This window comes from Synchytrium microbalum, assembly GCF_006535985.1.
Source record: "Synchytrium microbalum strain JEL517 chromosome Unknown SmJEL517_scf0001, whole genome shotgun sequence".
NCBI classification, from domain to species: Eukaryota; Fungi; Chytridiomycota; class Chytridiomycetes; order Synchytriales; family Synchytriaceae; genus Synchytrium; species Synchytrium microbalum.
The window spans coordinates 421,886-438,209 of NW_022158350.1; the positions used below are offsets into that span (position 1 = coordinate 421,886).

The following is a 16,324-nucleotide window of genomic DNA, read 5'->3' on the forward strand; positions in this document are numbered from 1 at the left end:
GATCGCAACTAAATTATGGCGAAAAAAACTGCATCATGGAGTTACATTCTGTCGTCGGTTGCTGTCCTGGGTGCAGGTGTCCTGCTTGCAACAACTTCAACATCTCTTTCTAAAGAACGTGTAGGACGTGCGGTGCTACGAAGGCAAACTGTTGCTCCTCCACCAATAATTCCAATTCAACCTGCAGCCGTAAGCTGACAGATGTTGATTTTAATTCCACGAAAAACATTATTTTCGTGAAAAACCATTACGAGAAACCTTCTAACCCACCCGATCTTGTATAGTACCCCTCCGCTGATGAGAGTTTGATGATTACTGGTGCCTTTCTGACTGACCCCATCGTGACATCAGCACTGGCATATGTCCAATCGATTGTTCCAACTGCAATGTTGAACATTCCACCTGCGGCCTATGTTTCAGGCTCAAAAGTTAATTACACGGCTAATCCTATCGCTACGTGTTACTGGCCAGTCGGCTTGTGTACACGCACAACGGTTGGAGACTGGGGTGCCCCCGATATTGTCTATTGTCCTCAAGATTATCAATGGGGACTCACTGTAAGTTTAGTTTTGGGTATCTGATGTGTGTTTTCATCATAAATCAGTTTGATTTACCTGTACTTCGTATTCAGTATGACGACGCTCCAAGCGAAAAGAAGGTCAACGGAAGCCATTACAATGACACCATTGCGCTCATGGATCAACTGGATTCTATGAACATAAAGGCCACCTTTTTTGTTACAGGTTCACAATCCATCTACTTTCCGACTAGTGTAGCTGCTATCGCGACACGGCAGCACCATGTCGCACATCACACGTGGTCTCACCACCCGTTGACAAGCTTGACAAATGAACAAGTGAGGACCCTTTGATTTTTGTGAAACTAAACACAGTTTTTGAAACTGATACCGTGTTTTAGGTCGTTGCTGAAATGATGTATACTGCTGCCACCATCTTCAAGAATACTGGCCTCAGTGTTCGCTACTTTCGCCCAGCTTATGGTGATATTGATGATCGTGTGCGTGCCATTGCCAATGCTTTAGGCTTCCGAGTGGTTTTATGGGACGACAAGTAAGCATCTGCGTTGTCGCAATAGCATTTTTCTGGCTCTGGCTGTATTTGTAGCGACGTCCTTCTTACTAATGAGCATAATTTTGCTAGCTATGATTCTGTAGATGCCGTTAGTTCAAGTGCTGTAAATTACGGAAAAGTTCAAACCAAAATTGCCTCGTGGTTCAACACGGCCAAAGGTACGAACCGACGGCTAGTTCGAAGGCTTTCGCATCTAAAATAGTCCTGTTTCTAGGTTTTATTTCGCTTCAACACACAATCAATCCCTTCACATCGGGCACGTCCATTGCCGCACTCAAAACCATTCAATCTTTGGGTGGTATTAAGAACCGGATGATGCCTGTTCCCCAAGTAGGGCTATCTTTATAGCAACGTGGAGGTCATTCATTGAGAAGGAACTAACTCTCACATCACTCTCAAAACAGTGTCTAGGCGATATTCAATGGTATAAGAACGCACAAGTCACGACCATTTTCAACTCTTGCACAATGCCAGGTGGATATTGTGACAATGTGCCATCGCCCACTGTTTCTTCTGTGGCTAGTTCAACCACTACAACAGTTATCAATACAAGTCCCAGCCAGGCCTCATCTGTGGCCCCTTCTGCAGACCCGTCTTCAAGTGCCATGTCTCAGGCAGCAGTAACCTCCTCCGTTGTGCCTTCTGCAATCCCATCTGCAAGTTCGACCCAGGCTTCTTCGGTAGTTCCTTCGTCAGACCCATCTACAACTACTTCGAGCGCACTTTCTCAATCAACAGTGATTTCGCCCATCTCTACTGTAACAACCACCACTACAATTTATGTTATCTCGCCTGCTGTAACGCAATCCGTAGTTCCAGCTGCACCTGCATCTCCTTCTTCCACCCCTCAGACTCAGATCGGTGAAACTACAAGTGCTTTATCGACATCTGGTTCTTTAAGTGTGGCTTTGGGAAGGGTGGCAGCATTTTTTGTTGTGCCGTTGCTAGTAGTTGGGGCGCTGGTTTGTTAGTTGGACAAAGAATCATGCTACTTTAGTACAATTTTATATCGTAAACGATTCGAATAAACTTGAAAATAATAGAAGTACCTATTGCGAACCACGGGCCGAGTCGCACACGCGAGAATTTTGTTGGGACGCATGTATTTTACGAAATGCTATTTGTCCACACCATTCACTGCTTTGTAGGGAACAGCTGGCGCAAGTAACCGTAGTCAAGGTAACCATTTCGGGAAATATTGTGCTTTAAACTATTTGTGTCGCTTAGGGCTGCCTGATTCACCACAATGGAACTTCTACGCCGATTTTGCTCCTGCGGAAGAAACAACCTTAAAAAGTCAACGTAGCCAATCGATCGCTTGTAAGCAGAGAGGTGCGCCATAAGAATTTTTAATATGGAGAAAAGGGCGATCTCATGGAACTATCTCGTGTCGTCGGTTGTTCTGGGTGGGACCATTCTACTTGCAACCATTTCAACTTCCAACGAACGTTCAGGACGTTCAGTGTTAAAAAGACAAGTTGCTCCACCACCAGCAATTCCACTTCAGCCTGTAGCTGTAAGTTGTCGAAATTCATACTTAATAAGACGATTCTTTTAAGGGAAATAGCGAATACCGACAATACAAGCGAGTTTTTCTAACCCAATCGATCTTTCATAGTATCCTTCGGCAGATGAGAATCTCATGATATCTGGTGCCTTTTTGACAGATCCCATTGTCACGTCATCTCTGGCATATGTGCAATCTGTTGTTCCAGCTGCAACGTTGAACATAACGCCTGCGACCTATGTGTCAGGCTCAAAAGCAACATATCATGCTGATCCGGTCGCCACCTGTTATTGGCCAAGCAATCTATGCACGCGCACCACCACTGGAGACTGGGGTGCCCCAGATATTGTCTATTGTCCCAAAAACTATCAATGGGGTTTGACAGTGAGTGGTTTTGCGTGCTTGAGGTTTCTTTTGCGTTCTTAAGTTTTTGATTTATAACTTCTTTTTTCGTTTTGTAGTATGATGACGCTCCAAGCGAAAAGAAAGTCAACGGAAGTCATTACAATGACACCATTGCTCTCATGGACCAACTGGATTCTATGAAAATCAAAGCAACTTTTTTCGTCACAGGATCACAATCTGTCTACTATCCTGACAGTTTGGCTGCTATTGCTACTCGACAACATCATGTTGCCCATCATACATGGTCACATCACCCGATGACCAGTTTGACAAACGAGCAAGCAAGCGATTTGCTTAAAGTAGAGGGTAGTTTCTGGACATGATTTCTAACTTACAATTGTTAATTCAGGTGGTTGCTGAAATGATGTATACTGCTGCAATAATCCACAAGAATACTGGTCTCAGTGTTCGTTATTTTCGCCCTTCTTACGGTGATATTGATGATCGGGTTCGTGCCATTGTCAATGCTTTAGGCTTCCGAATTGTACTATGGGATAACAAGTGAGTGGCTACTGCGTCGTTTTTGACATGCTCTAGGCGTATTTCTTGCAATCTTTTATTGGTTCTAATGCACAAGTTTTGTCTAGATACGATTCTACAGATGCAGACGTTGGCGCCACTGCTGCGAATTTTGGAAAGGTACAAGACATCATTTCTTCTTGGTTTAACACCACCAAAGGTCAGACTTAAGAGTTTGTTTTGATGTACATGTTGAACGAAGGTTGACACAAAATGAGCCAACGGTGTTTGTAGGTTTCATTTCCCTTCAACATACGATCAGTCCTTTCACGTCGGGAACTTCCATTGCTGCACTCAAAAACATTCAATCTTTGGGTGGTATCAAAAACAGAATGATGACAGTCGCCCAAGTGAGGCATTATCGTTGTTATAAGTTTTTTCTGTGGGTGGTAACTGACGAATTCACCACACTCACACAGTGCCTAGGCGACGTTCAATGGTACAAGAACACACAAGTCACGACTATTTTCAACTCCTGCACAGTTCCAGGTGGAGACTGTGACGATGAACCATCTGCCACAATTTCATCCGTACATTCGACAAAATCCCCATCTAAATCAGCTACAGCCGCCTTACCAACCGCCTCACCGCATGTTGGTGAAGGCGTCTTTGCTTTTTCGACATCTGGCGCTGCCGGCATAACTTTGAGAAGTTATGAAACCGTACTTGCGGTACCGTTTCTACTCGCAGCTGGGTCACTCTTTTGCTAGTTCTTACCAAAGTTATTTTATCCCGATTAAATAAAAGTGATGTCGTGGATTAGCAATTAAACGATAGCAATTAAAGGATTTCCCTTTCGCGTTAAGCCAGGTCAAAATGTTGATTTCGAAAGGGATCGCAATCTTCTTTGGGGTGTTCGTATTTGGAGTTAGTGTTCCAATAGGTTTTGTAGCGAAATATCGTCAACACCATTGCAAACTATCCGCCAGGCTCAAACACGGTATTTTATGCAAAACTAACTGAACTGACGTAATGGTCTTGTCGAATTTCAGCGTGTCGCCTGAGGTGCCGAAATTTATCAACACAAATTAGCGCAGACAGTGCCAAAATAGATTTTTCGTTGCAGCTGTGAAATCCTCGAAATCGGATCTTCAAGACAATCACAGTATTGGACGTAGAAATTACTGAAATGAATCGACGAACTTCCTTAGTTAGCATTCTATCGTCTGGTGCTGTGTTGGTCGGTACAGTTTTGTTTGCAACGTCTTTGGAATCTACCAGTGAACGATTTGGACGATCAGTGATCGAAAGGAGACAATTATCAGCACCTCCTGCTATTCCGTTGCAGCCTACTGCTGTAAGCTTTGTGGTTCCGGCGATTTCGCGTCATTTCTCGCCTGTTTGGCAATGCTATTCGCTAACCAATAGCTTACTTCACTTTGTTCAATAGTACCCGTCTGCAGACGAAACGCTCTTCATCAGTGGGACTTATTTGAATGATCCGATCGTTACCTCGGCCTTGGCATATGTCAACTCTGTGGTTCCAGCTTCCTTGTTGAATCTTGCACCATCAACGTACATTCAGTATTCGGATGTCACTTATCACGCTGATCCTACCACAAGCTGTTATTGGCCAAATAATCTATGTACTCGTACTACAGACGGCCCTTGGGGAGCCGCCGATATTATCTATTGTCCTCAAAACTACCAATGGGGGCTCACTGTAAGTTGCTTCGCCTAGCGCGAGATTATGTCATGTAGAAACGTAAAATGTTTGCTCAAATTAATCGCAAAACATAGTATGATGATGCTCCTAGTGATAATATTGTCAAGACCGTACACACCAATGACACCGTTGCTATCATGGACCAATTGGACGCCATGAACATTAAAGCCACATTTTTCGTCACCGGATCGCAATCCACGTACTATCCTGCAAGCTTGGTTGCCATTGCCAACCGCAATCATCATGTTGCTCATCACACTTGGTCACATCATCCATTGACTAGTTTGACCAATGCTCAAGTAAGTGAAAGTTTTCAGGACAAGTTTGTCAACTTTTTTTTACCTATGCTTTCCTTTAGATTGTCGCTGAAATGATGTACACCGCTGCCATCATTCACAAGAACACTGGTCTTAGTGTTCGCTACTTTCGTCCTCCTTATGGTGATATGGATGATCGTGTTCGTGCTATTGTTAATGCTTTGGGCTTCCGGATAGTCATTTGGGACGGAAAGTACGTGACGTGTTGTATCTAAGCCTGCCTTTTGAGCTCCTGATTAAGTGTGTTCTATCTGCATGTGGGGTTTAATTAACATTGTTTTGCTAGGTATGATGCTACTGATGCTGATGTTACTGCCAATGCTGCTAACTACGGTGTTGTCGAAAACATCATCAGCTCATGGTTTAACACTGCACCAGGTATGCACGGACAGGAGTTCGTCACCTGATTCCCAGACCTAACACGATTTTACCTATTTCATTAGGTTTCATTTCCCTGCAACACACCATCAGTACCTTTACATCAGGCACATCCATCGCTGCGCTCAAAAAGATTCAATCGTTGGGAGGTATCAAAAATCAAATGATGCCAGTTCCTCAAGTGAGTCGCTTGGAACAAACTTGTTACTGAAATCAAGCTTACCGTAACCGTCAACTTTAGTGCTTGGGTGATACTCAATGGTACAAGAACGCACAAGTCACAACCGTTTGGAACTCTTGCACCATTCCTGGAGGATGTGGTGCCGTTGTTGCTTCACCAGCTGCATCGCCTGTGCAAGCCTCGCCGGTAGTACCATCGCCGGTACAAGCCTCGCCGGTAGTACCATCACCAGTGCAACCTTCGCCGATAGTACCATCACCGGTTGCCTCCACTGCGCAATCCCCCACAGCTCAGCTCTCTTCAGTAGTCGGTCCGACTTCTATCTCATCTGTCACAAACACGACTCCCAGCTCATCCCAAACGATAATGCCTTCCGTAATGGCATCTGTAGCCCCATCTGTGGCAGCATCTAGTGCACCTTCGAACTCGGCGGTGGTCTCTTCCGGGGCGGCCACAGCAAGCGACACCCCTCAAATTGGTGGAAACGCACTCTCGACGTCTGGTTCTGTTGGAAAAACTTTCGGAAGAGTTGAAACAGTGCTGATGGTGCCTTTGTTAGTAATAGCAGGGTCGCTTGTTTGTTAGTTAGTGTCAAAACAAAAGCAGCATAATTTTATATTAATCTAACAGTGGATGTAATAAATTTGTAATTGGGCGAGTCTTCATTTTCATATCTATTAAGCCAGTCAGAAAATGTAGGAACGAAGAACTCCTTTATGCGTGAAAATGTCTATAAAGTATTTCAAGGCATTTCGGAGTCCGTCGTGTCGGTAGTAAACTTTTTGATTCGCAACCCCCATTCCGAAAAGACAATAGAGTTTGTAAACACACACACAATCGATCACCATCAATTAACAAAATGAAGCAAGCCAAAAAGCAGACAACCAAGGCGCCAAAATCCAAATCATGGCCTTACGCCCTTGCATCGTGTGTGGTACTCGGTGGATCGATACTTTTTGCCTCAACTGACAAAAGTGAACGATTCGCGAGGGCTCTCGGACGCCGACAGACTGTGGCCGCTCCCCCAATAATTCCTGCTCAGCCAGCTGCCGTAAGTTTTCATTCTTGTCTCTCCTTTCGTCGCATTTTTGTTTTGCGTCCATTGTTTGATAATTTACCAAAAAAAAATTCTAGTACCCCAGCTCCGATGAAAGTCTTTTCATTACTGGATCTTATTTGAACGATCCTATTGTCACGTCAGCATTGGCCTACATCAACTCTGTTGTGCCAGCATCTCTTCTGAATATTGCACCTTCCAAGTATATTCAAGACTCATCAGTCACGTACTCTGCCAACGCTGCAACCAACTGCTACTGGCCAAGTGGCCTTTGTACTCGTACTGCAGCTGGAGCATGGGGTGCTGCTGATATTGTCTATTGTCCTCAAAGCTATCAATGGGGTCTTACTGTAAGTGTGTTTCTCGTCATAGTTTTTTTGAAAGTTGTAGACGCGAATTCTTGTATACATACTCCTTCAAATGTTCTAGTACGATGATGCTCCAAGTGAAAACATTGTCAACGGTGTTCACGTCAATGATACCGTCTCACTCATGAACCAACTGGACTCCATGAACATCAAGGCTACATTTTTCGTCACTGGATCCGAGTCATCCGACAGTCCAGCCAGTTTGTCCGCTATTGCTACTCGCAACCATCACGTTGCTCATCATTCTTGGTCCCACCATCCCTTCACTAGTTTGACTAACACTCAGGTACGAATTGTTTTTAGCATAATTTCGCCTCGCCATTGTGCATCCCACCAGTTATTTGACTTTCGTTATCTAATACATCTACTGTATGTGAATATTAGGTTGTCGCAGAAATGATGTATACTGCTGCCATCATTTACAAGAACACTGGCTTGAGTGTTCGCTACTTCCGCCCACCTTATGGCGACATTGATGACCGTATTCGTGGTATTGTCAATGCTCTTGGTTATCGAATTGTCATGTGGGATGGAAAGTAAGTGGTTGGGTGTCGAAACAGGCGTTGTCCTGCAACCCTTTATGCAATCCATGAGACTTAACAATCTACCAAACCCCTCAAATCTAGGTATGATTCTACTGATGCTGATGTAAGTGCAAATGCTGCGAACTTTGCAAAAGTCGAAGGCATTATTTCCGGATGGTTCAACACTATTCCAGGTGATTTGCCGTGAGTTTTCCTTATCAAGACATACTTTGAACTAACGAACATCCTCTAGGTTTTATCTCTTTACAACACACGATCGACACTTTCACCTCTGGAACGTCAATCGCTGCACTCAAGAAGATTCAGTCGTTGGGTGGAATCAAGAACCAAATGATGCCTGTGCCTCAAGTGAGTCAGCTAAAAATTGTTAAAAATTGTCTGAAAGCACGGCTTGCTGCATGGCTTGTTTGAAAAGATAAAAGAATCCGAATGAGAAACTAACAATTGTAATGAAAACAGTGTTTGGGTGATACTCAATGGTACAAGAATGCTCAAGTCACAACCGTTTGGAACTCTTGCACCATTCCTGGAGGTTGTGGTGGTGTGGTTGCATCCCCTGTTGCATCACCAGTCGCCTCGGCTGCTCCAAGTCCAGTAGCGTCCACAATTAAAGCATCTGCCGTAAGTTCGCTTGATTCTGTCAACATAACCACACGAGCAAAACTAACACTAGAATGTAATAGGCCCCAAGCCCCGTTGCTTCTACATTGACATCTGCTGCTCCAAGCCCTGTCGCTTCCACGTTGACCTCGGCTGCTCCAAGCCCTGTTGCTTCAACATTGACATCCGCTGCTCCAAGCCCAGTCGCTTCCACATTGACCTCGGCTGCTCCAAGCCCTGTTGCTTCCACATTGAAATCCGCGGCTCCAAGCCCAGTCGCTTCCACATTGACATCCGCTGCTCCAAGCCCAGTCGCTTCCACATTGACATCAGCTGCTCCTGCTAGCCCCAATCCTTCTACAGTACTTAGTTCAGCTGCTCCATCTGCTGCCCCAAGCACCGTTGTCGCTTCACCGGTATGTTGTCTTGAAAGACGAATCAGAGTTGAAGAAAGTTTGATAGCTGACCTGCTATTTTCTTACCAATAGGTTGCCTCAATCAAACCATCAACCACCGCACAATCACCAGTCGCATCAGCTGCTCCCTCAACTGCCGCTAGCCCAGTCGGTCTTCCAGTAACCAGCGATGGATCTTGTGGTGCCGGAACAGCTGTTTGTGGTAGTGGTGCTACCATTGACGGTCCTTGTTGTTCCCAATACGGATGTAAGTAGCTCAAATCTCTTAGGTTTTGTTGGCATAGGAATGAAACTAACAGATTCTTTTGCGGTTCTTCTACTAGGGTGTGGTACAGGCACTGCTTACTGTGGTAATGGTTGTCAAGCAGCCTTTTCATACCAAGGCACTTGCGGTGCTGCATCATCTCCTGTCGCTTCAGCCAAGGGATCTGCAGCTGCATCTCCAGTAAAAGCCTCGCCTTCTGCCTCTGCCGCACCAGCATCTCCATCCGCATCCACAGTTAAAGCTTCGCCAGTTGCTTCCCCAATCAAAGCTTCTCCATCGGCTTCAGCTCCCGCACCTAGCTCATCATCTGTCGGTCTGCCATTAACTAGTGATGGATCTTGCGGTGCTGGTCTAGCCATTTGTGGTGACGGCAACAACACTGACGGTCCTTGTTGCTCCAAATATGGATGTAAGTTCTTGAAAATTGAGTTATCCCTCCTACCTCCAATGAGCTTACCAATTGTTTCTCTTCAGGGTGTGGAAGCGGAACCGCTTATTGCGGTACCGGATGTCAAGCAGCTTTCTCCAACAACGGAGTTTGTGCTTAAAGATCGAGTGATATTGTGAGAATGTGGGGAGTCTGGGTGTGTTTGTTATTTCCCTTTCCTTAAATGATTGTTTTCGTAGTGAAAAAGAGAGAAAAATGAAAAGACGATTGAATTGAGATCACATTAAAGCGATTACAGTTTCATTTCATCAGCCTGTTGTATCCGTGTGTCCTTCTAAAAAACGTTCATCAGTCATGATCTACTGATTAAATTGTAGAGGGAGCTAAACGATGTTCAATAAAAGCGAAGGGCATACAAACATGAATGAGTGCCAATGGTTTAGATCGTCCGATGATCCATCTCATATGAAGATCAAGGTGAAATTGAGCAAGCTAATGGACGGAAAAGTTAATTCGACTAGTACGTGGTAGTTCTTGGAACGAAGAGGGGTCGAATGTATAGATCCTAATCTCAGATCTACTATTCAGGTCCATTATCACCGGATCGGAATACCGTTTCTATAGGGACGTTTGCTCCCATCACTGAAATCACTGTGGGATGGCAGTCAAAAGTATTCTCTCCCAGGTACATTCATTGAGAAAACAGAATGAAATTCTTATGATGGAATACTGATTTAAATTACCTTTCAATACAGTGAGATACTACAATATAGTCATTTGCGGCCCAATGCTACTCCCACAGAGCAAAGATACCATGCAGAGATTTCAAAGATGAGAACTGATGAGAACTCGGCCTACGCACGGCTTCTTGCATCAGGAACGACTGCAGATGGTGAGGAAATACTGATAAGAACCGGGATCTAGAAGTTTGTCTTAACAAAGCTCTTTTTGAATCAGCTCCAACCTGTCTCTTTACACACATTGACGAGGATCACTTTGTGGATGCAGACGATCTCGCAAAGGGCATGACTACTGCTCCTCGTGAAACCATGACTTCTATGGCTCATCATATACTAGCCAACCGGCTCAAGTCTCACGATATCGCTAGAGGTACCGTACTGACTTCTAGTACATCATTCATTGACCCAACACCTTCATGCTTGATATAGCGGCAGAACCTTCATCTGCATCGCATCCTATTGTAATGAGAAATCCCCGGGAGTCTATTGACATTCCTTACAAGGAGATGCACATTATGGCCTTCTTACGATTAGAACAGTAAACCTTTGCAATTGTGCGAACACCAACACAGACGCTAACCAAACGTTGTTTGTAATAGACCAGACATAAACAGCACGTCCAGACATATACTTTGGAACCGGCTAGGTCCAAACGGCCCACAGCCTGGTGACAATCTTCATACGGTGAAACGACTTTGCACAATTCGACTTTACAGGAACAATCTGATTAGTATACAGGTTCGGAGTTGGATTTGATGCAATTTCGAATACCCTGCTAACTGATCTCAAATAGCCCGGACTAGCATCTAAAATAACACACAAGTTTGAGGTTGATCGACGAACATACGAATACACGATAGAAAACGCATCCCAAGTGCTAACTCCTGCCGAGGAAGATGCTGAATATCGGCTGCATTACGAATATGATCGCAAGTGCGTATCCGGGTTGTGATCACCTATAGCGGTCCCCTCTTTAACTTTTTTTGCGTTAGACGATTAAAAACAAGATCAACAGTCATTGGAAATGATTTCGCGGATATTGTCAGCCCTCAAAACACACGAGTGACACTATTTGGCGAGATTGTCTCAGCTCTCGGTTTCGGGAACAAGGATTTGTTCATACAGTATCTCATCGAGTTTCCAAATCAATGGACCTGTGATGATCTGCCGGACCAAACCTTGACGGGATTCACTCAGGACTGTCGTCCAACATTTGATGCTACGAAAAAGATGTACAAGGCTGCGTTTTCGTTTCCTATGGAAGCTGTTTCGGTGTATCAAGGACTTGGTAAAACGTAATGAATCTGTAAAGTCCAATTGCTTACTAACAAGGCAATTCTTTAGAACCGTCCGATACAGCGGCACCGAGGCTGTTACTCCAAGTGACATCTACAGACTTTTGGGATCGCACAAACGTGGAAGGTTATGGTCTTGCGACGATTCCGTCTACTCCAGGCTGTTACGACATTGAGGTTCCTACATGGCGTCCAGTAGGAACATTCATAAGTGAAATGCGCCGCTTCTTTATTGGAGGTGGTGCAGAGTTTGAGGATATAGCAGATCAGTCCAAGATGACTCAGGATAAAGTACGAGACTCTTCCGAAGTGCTTGAGTTGGGTACTGATTCATTATTTACTCAATAGCGTCGAGTGAATCTGTACGGTCTACAAACACAATCTGCTGGAGTAGTTCAAGTGCGACTCAATGTCGTCTCTCAGACTAGTATTACGACGTCTCGAAGCATAGCACTTCCTCCAGAACCCGTAAGTGCTACTCGTGGAGACCTCAGAGCAATGTCTGGTAAGCACAAACCCCAAAATATTTCTTGGTTTTGTTTGGTTGGATGCAATTTTCATTGATTTATACACTATTTATACGATTCAGCCGCCCTCCAACGAGCAAGACAAAGGCTAGAGGCTTTGAGAAACAAGGAACTCTAAGCTACAACCCCTCAGGCTTTCTCTTTGCCCTTCTCGTCAGTGTCGTCATCTCCAAGTGGTTCGAAGTCAGGAATCTAATATAAGAGTTTTTAGTGTTGACCCATTGACGCATTGTAATTAAATAAAATTATGTATACTTCTATTTGTTCCCATTTCGCATCGGGTGCTAGATATGAAAGCGAGTTGTGAGCACAGTTGCATATGATTTGGTCCAAGTATTCGTTGTACCTTCCGTTCCAGAGAGAGGTAATGCCATGTACAGGACTCCATCATCAGCCTACAAAGTTCATAATAATTATCCTCTTGATCCACCTTACGCATGAAACTCATTCTCTGATAACTCACAACAGCAAGTTGATCCAATGTGGCAACATCGTCGACCAGATTGTATGTTCCAGGAGCCTTTCCAGCTACATGAAGACGAATATTTGCCACATTTGAGACGCCTATGATCTTGGCTAGCTCTTGTTTCAATTCGGCAATGGAGCTGGATGGAGCTGTTGATATAAAATATGTGGTTTTTTGACGCTTGACGCGGACAGCTGATGTTGTAGCCTACGAATATTATCATATCTGTAAGTAAAACGATAATGGGAATTTTGGTACTAGATTTTACCATTGTTTTTGAGCTGCCTGCTTCTCGACTTTGAACTTTTTTGGTCGACACAAAATGTTGGACGATTCACGTTGGAATTTATTGAAAAAATCTGAATGGTAGCAAATATCTCGAATGTCGGCAAACAGAGGCTACCCACCTAGAAAACGTGTAAGGATCGTGTTGAGTTTGCACTGACTGTGACTGGTGAAGCTGGAGGACTATTGAGTCATTGAACAGAGGAAAAGAAGTGCCCATATGTGTTTTGAATATATTATATTTGAACTGGTCGCGTCATTCTCGTCGCGGAACGACGTTCTGTTATGGCAGCATCTCGAGATACGCTATTTACTGACATGTGTTTCCTTTTGGGTCGGTTTCACGTTTCAAACGAGCATTGAAACAACGTTCTACGTTTCAACACATCAGCTTTGCTTCTGAGGGACTATATTCGAGCACAAATTATTACATTCAACTGCGTGCAGGTCTAGTAGATTAGGTTTATAAGATAGCAGGACAAATCGGTGCAGATCGCTTAACGACCAACCAATCGGAATTCAATTGGTCCTAAAGAAGCAAAAACACGAGTCAGGACACCAAACCAAGATGTTCACGATACGGTAATATGGAAACTTACGGAGGATGAAGTAGACGATAGCAGAGAATCCGAGAGCAAGTTCGAATCCAATGTCACCTCCGTACATGGGGTCGAGCTTGAGAGCCAACACACCAATGTAGTAAACCTGTGCCATACCAATGACACCTCCAATGATACCGGCAACCAAAGCGGCGTTAGCAGCCAAACCCAATGGGAGCTTGGCAACGGTGTCCCAGGCTATTTGGGTAGGTCATTGTCAGTTTCGTGATACAAGGAGTGCTAATGGAGAAGCGGGGGGAAGGCGTACCAGTCAAATCCCAGTTCGCAAAGTTGCCCTTTCGGATGTACAAGTGTTCAATGGCCATGATGACAGAGTATGGAGCCAACCAGTAGGCAATCAAGAGCAAGAATCCTTCAAGGTTGGAGTCGAACCTGAATTAAAGAAAATATCATTTAGAATTCTTGTTTCGTTGGCGATCAGCAAAAAAAAGAAGGTGTTGGCATCCATAAATGTACAATGTACTCACTTTCCGGCAATGGAAACAGCGATGACGATGTAGACAACGGCACCAACAACAGTCCATATGAATCGTGGTACTTTTTCGAAGAAGGGTCCAATAACTTGGACAGTCAAACCAAGAGTGTAGTCGTTAGGAATGTTGTTTCCGACGGTAGACAAGGCCAACAAGACCATGAGGAAGTATTTAGCGTTTCCGAGAGGGTCCAAGATGGCAGAGAAGAGTCCACCGTATGATGCAGCGTCCAAACCAGCGGCGTAGGCATCGTTAGCACCCAAAGCAGTTCCGACAGCCAAACCCAAAGTTTCAAGACACACGAGAGGGATGATCAAACCCAAGTAGGCCCACAAGAAGTTCTTTCGGGCCGAGGATTCAGCGGGCATGTTTACGTTGTAGTCGGCAGCGTATGAAGTCCAACCGGCAGCGAAACCGTAGACTGTACCACCGAACGACAAGACTAAAGTACAGTGGATGTGAGTTTGACGTAGAGGGTAGCTTGCAGTAAACACGTCATGGATTGAACTTACTTGGAGCAGGCGAGGTGGACATTGGGACGTAAGAGAAGTATGGTGCGGCTTCAGCCAACATGATGAAGAAGATAACCAAGATTGGAATCCAAGCGAATTTTTCGTATATGTGGATCCACTTGTAACCGAAGAGGGCAACAAGCTAGAATAAGAACGAGCCGTTAGTACTTGTTCCCTGGAAAGACACAGAATACCGCGTATAAATATGAAACGCACAGTGGTTATGACGGCAATGATGATGATTCCGACCCAGACTGGTACTTTGTCTGAGATAGCGTGAACTACGGTACCACCGACAACGACGTTTACAGCCGACCATCCGATACAAGCAAAGATGTTCTACATAGTTATATCGAGGTTAGTAAGGTTAAGGTTAATCGATTCAAAAATCTGGATAGAACCATCCCTAGAGACGGATTGCTGACTCACCAAAGCCAAAATAGTGTATGTACCAAAGTAACCGAAAGCGTAACGAGTCAAGACCATCTGTCTCATACCAGTCTTGGGACCCCATGTAGTGAAGTATGCTGGAGGGAGGAGAGCCAAAGCGTTGAAGAACAATATGATGCAGAATGAGTCCCAGAATCCGAGGTAGAAAATAGTTTGGGAAAGAACACCAATGACGAATGTGCTATTGAAATATGCATTTTGAGTCAACTTGTTTCGGTGGTTCAAAAACCTGAGTTGGTTCTGGAGCGATCGGTAATGCTTCGATTTTTTCTTTTACTGAGTGCCACCAAATTTTTAAACCCCACAGATAAGCGAAATTAACTTACGATATGCAACAGTTGGCACTAGATTGTGGTTTAAAAGGTCGTTAGTCTCGTAAAACGCAAGAATTACACGTTTTCACCGGTGGAACGGTTGAAAAAACCACATCGATGACATTACAACTTTAGACAAGCATTAAAGCTAGACTACAATCATGCTTACCTGAACCAGAGGGTGAATGATTCGTATGTGGCACTTTGAAAATCAAGAGAAAGTCAGTATTGTAGCTTTTCGTGCATGTTTGGATTCGTCACCCAAAGAAACATGATGACCAAAACGCAAACACAGATTGGAATGCTTACGTGTGATGTCTGGTTTCGAAAGGAACGGGTTGGATACCTAGTGCAAACGAATGTATCAGCTTCTGCTCTCTTTTCACGAATTCCAAACACTTCCACATCGTGCGTTCCCAAAACCAATTCAAACATGAGCGTACCTCGTCCTTCTATCTCTCCTACTCCAGCTTTAACATTGCTAACTTCAACGATGCCAGCGGCTTCTTCAGTCTTCTTGTCTAATTCCATCTCGATAAGCTTCTCTTCGTATGCTTGATATACTGTGGGTTTGCTGGTGGAGGGCGAAGCTTCTGAAAAAAATGGTCAAAAGACCCATCAATGGCTTTGCCTCACAATCAACTTCCGTATCGCAAAACCAGTTTTTGAAAAAGCGTTTGGCCGAATATAGCAAAACGAGTCAGTGATGCAAGGCCCACCGTCGAAGTTGAATCGTGTGGCGATCAAAGTCAAGATCTCTTTATTATAATTTATTGCTAGTAATTCTTGTACTGATTGGATTCAATCAATCTTATCTTATCTCCTTTCTGTCTTGTGGCGGCAGTTCGGATTTTGGTGGGGGTTATTTATCGTCATACAATTTTGCGAGAGAGGAAGTTCTGACGTCGGATAACGACCTCGTAGTTATCATAGCCAAGA

At 44.3% G+C, this 16,324-nt stretch overlaps 4 protein-coding genes across 4 annotated transcripts; 3 read left to right on the forward strand and 1 right to left on the reverse strand.

Moving 5' to 3' along the window:
* Positions 1 to 15: 15 nt before the first annotated feature.
* Positions 16 to 6,649, forward strand: SmJEL517_g00104 (uncharacterized protein; the record flags this gene model as incomplete). Its single annotated transcript, XM_031166034.1, has 22 exons — positions 16 to 189; positions 285 to 557; positions 605 to 856; positions 919 to 1,070; positions 1,161 to 1,249; positions 1,306 to 1,421; positions 1,496 to 2,053; positions 2,240 to 2,270; positions 2,319 to 2,423; positions 2,546 to 2,607; positions 2,710 to 2,982; positions 3,060 to 3,302; positions 3,353 to 3,504; positions 3,591 to 3,642; positions 3,942 to 4,119; positions 4,674 to 4,819; positions 4,913 to 5,185; positions 5,263 to 5,487; positions 5,547 to 5,698; positions 5,792 to 5,883; positions 5,949 to 6,064; positions 6,125 to 6,649. 22 exons carry the CDS (start codon positions 16 to 18, stop codon positions 6,647 to 6,649), a joined length of 4,239 nt encoding a protein of 1,412 aa, XP_031027821.1.
* Positions 6,650 to 6,923: 274 nt separating this feature from the next.
* Positions 6,924 to 9,863, forward strand: SmJEL517_g00105 (uncharacterized protein; the record flags this gene model as incomplete). The annotated part of the gene is made up of 11 exons (XM_031166035.1): positions 6,924 to 7,115; positions 7,199 to 7,471; positions 7,551 to 7,775; positions 7,874 to 8,025; positions 8,116 to 8,207; positions 8,267 to 8,382; positions 8,494 to 8,655; positions 8,718 to 9,050; positions 9,123 to 9,297; positions 9,374 to 9,724; positions 9,790 to 9,863. 11 exons carry the CDS (start codon positions 6,924 to 6,926, stop codon positions 9,861 to 9,863), a joined length of 2,145 nt encoding a protein of 714 aa, XP_031027822.1.
* A 260-nt stretch (positions 9,864 to 10,123) lies between these two features.
* Positions 10,124 to 12,383, forward strand: SmJEL517_g00106 (uncharacterized protein; the record flags this gene model as incomplete). The annotated part of the gene is made up of 11 exons (XM_031166036.1): positions 10,124 to 10,223; positions 10,292 to 10,388; positions 10,459 to 10,595; positions 10,661 to 10,813; positions 10,873 to 10,981; positions 11,043 to 11,127; positions 11,237 to 11,376; positions 11,436 to 11,731; positions 11,788 to 12,029; positions 12,087 to 12,243; positions 12,328 to 12,383. The coding sequence occupies 11 exons, from the start codon at positions 10,124 to 10,126 to the stop codon at positions 12,381 to 12,383; spliced, it is 1,572 nt and encodes a 523-aa protein (XP_031027819.1).
* Positions 12,384 to 12,472: 89 nt separating this feature from the next.
* SmJEL517_g00107 (uncharacterized protein) lies at positions 12,473 to 15,916 on the reverse strand (the record flags this gene model as incomplete). Its single annotated transcript, XM_031166037.1, has 14 exons — positions 12,473 to 12,549; positions 12,612 to 12,660; positions 12,729 to 12,938; positions 13,526 to 13,545; positions 13,616 to 13,813; positions 13,884 to 14,008; positions 14,104 to 14,551; positions 14,622 to 14,763; positions 14,838 to 14,960; positions 15,051 to 15,252; positions 15,398 to 15,415; positions 15,555 to 15,587; positions 15,695 to 15,731; positions 15,829 to 15,916. 14 exons carry the CDS (start codon positions 15,914 to 15,916, stop codon positions 12,473 to 12,475), a joined length of 1,770 nt encoding a protein of 589 aa, XP_031027820.1.
* Positions 15,917 to 16,324: the final 408 nt, after the last annotated feature.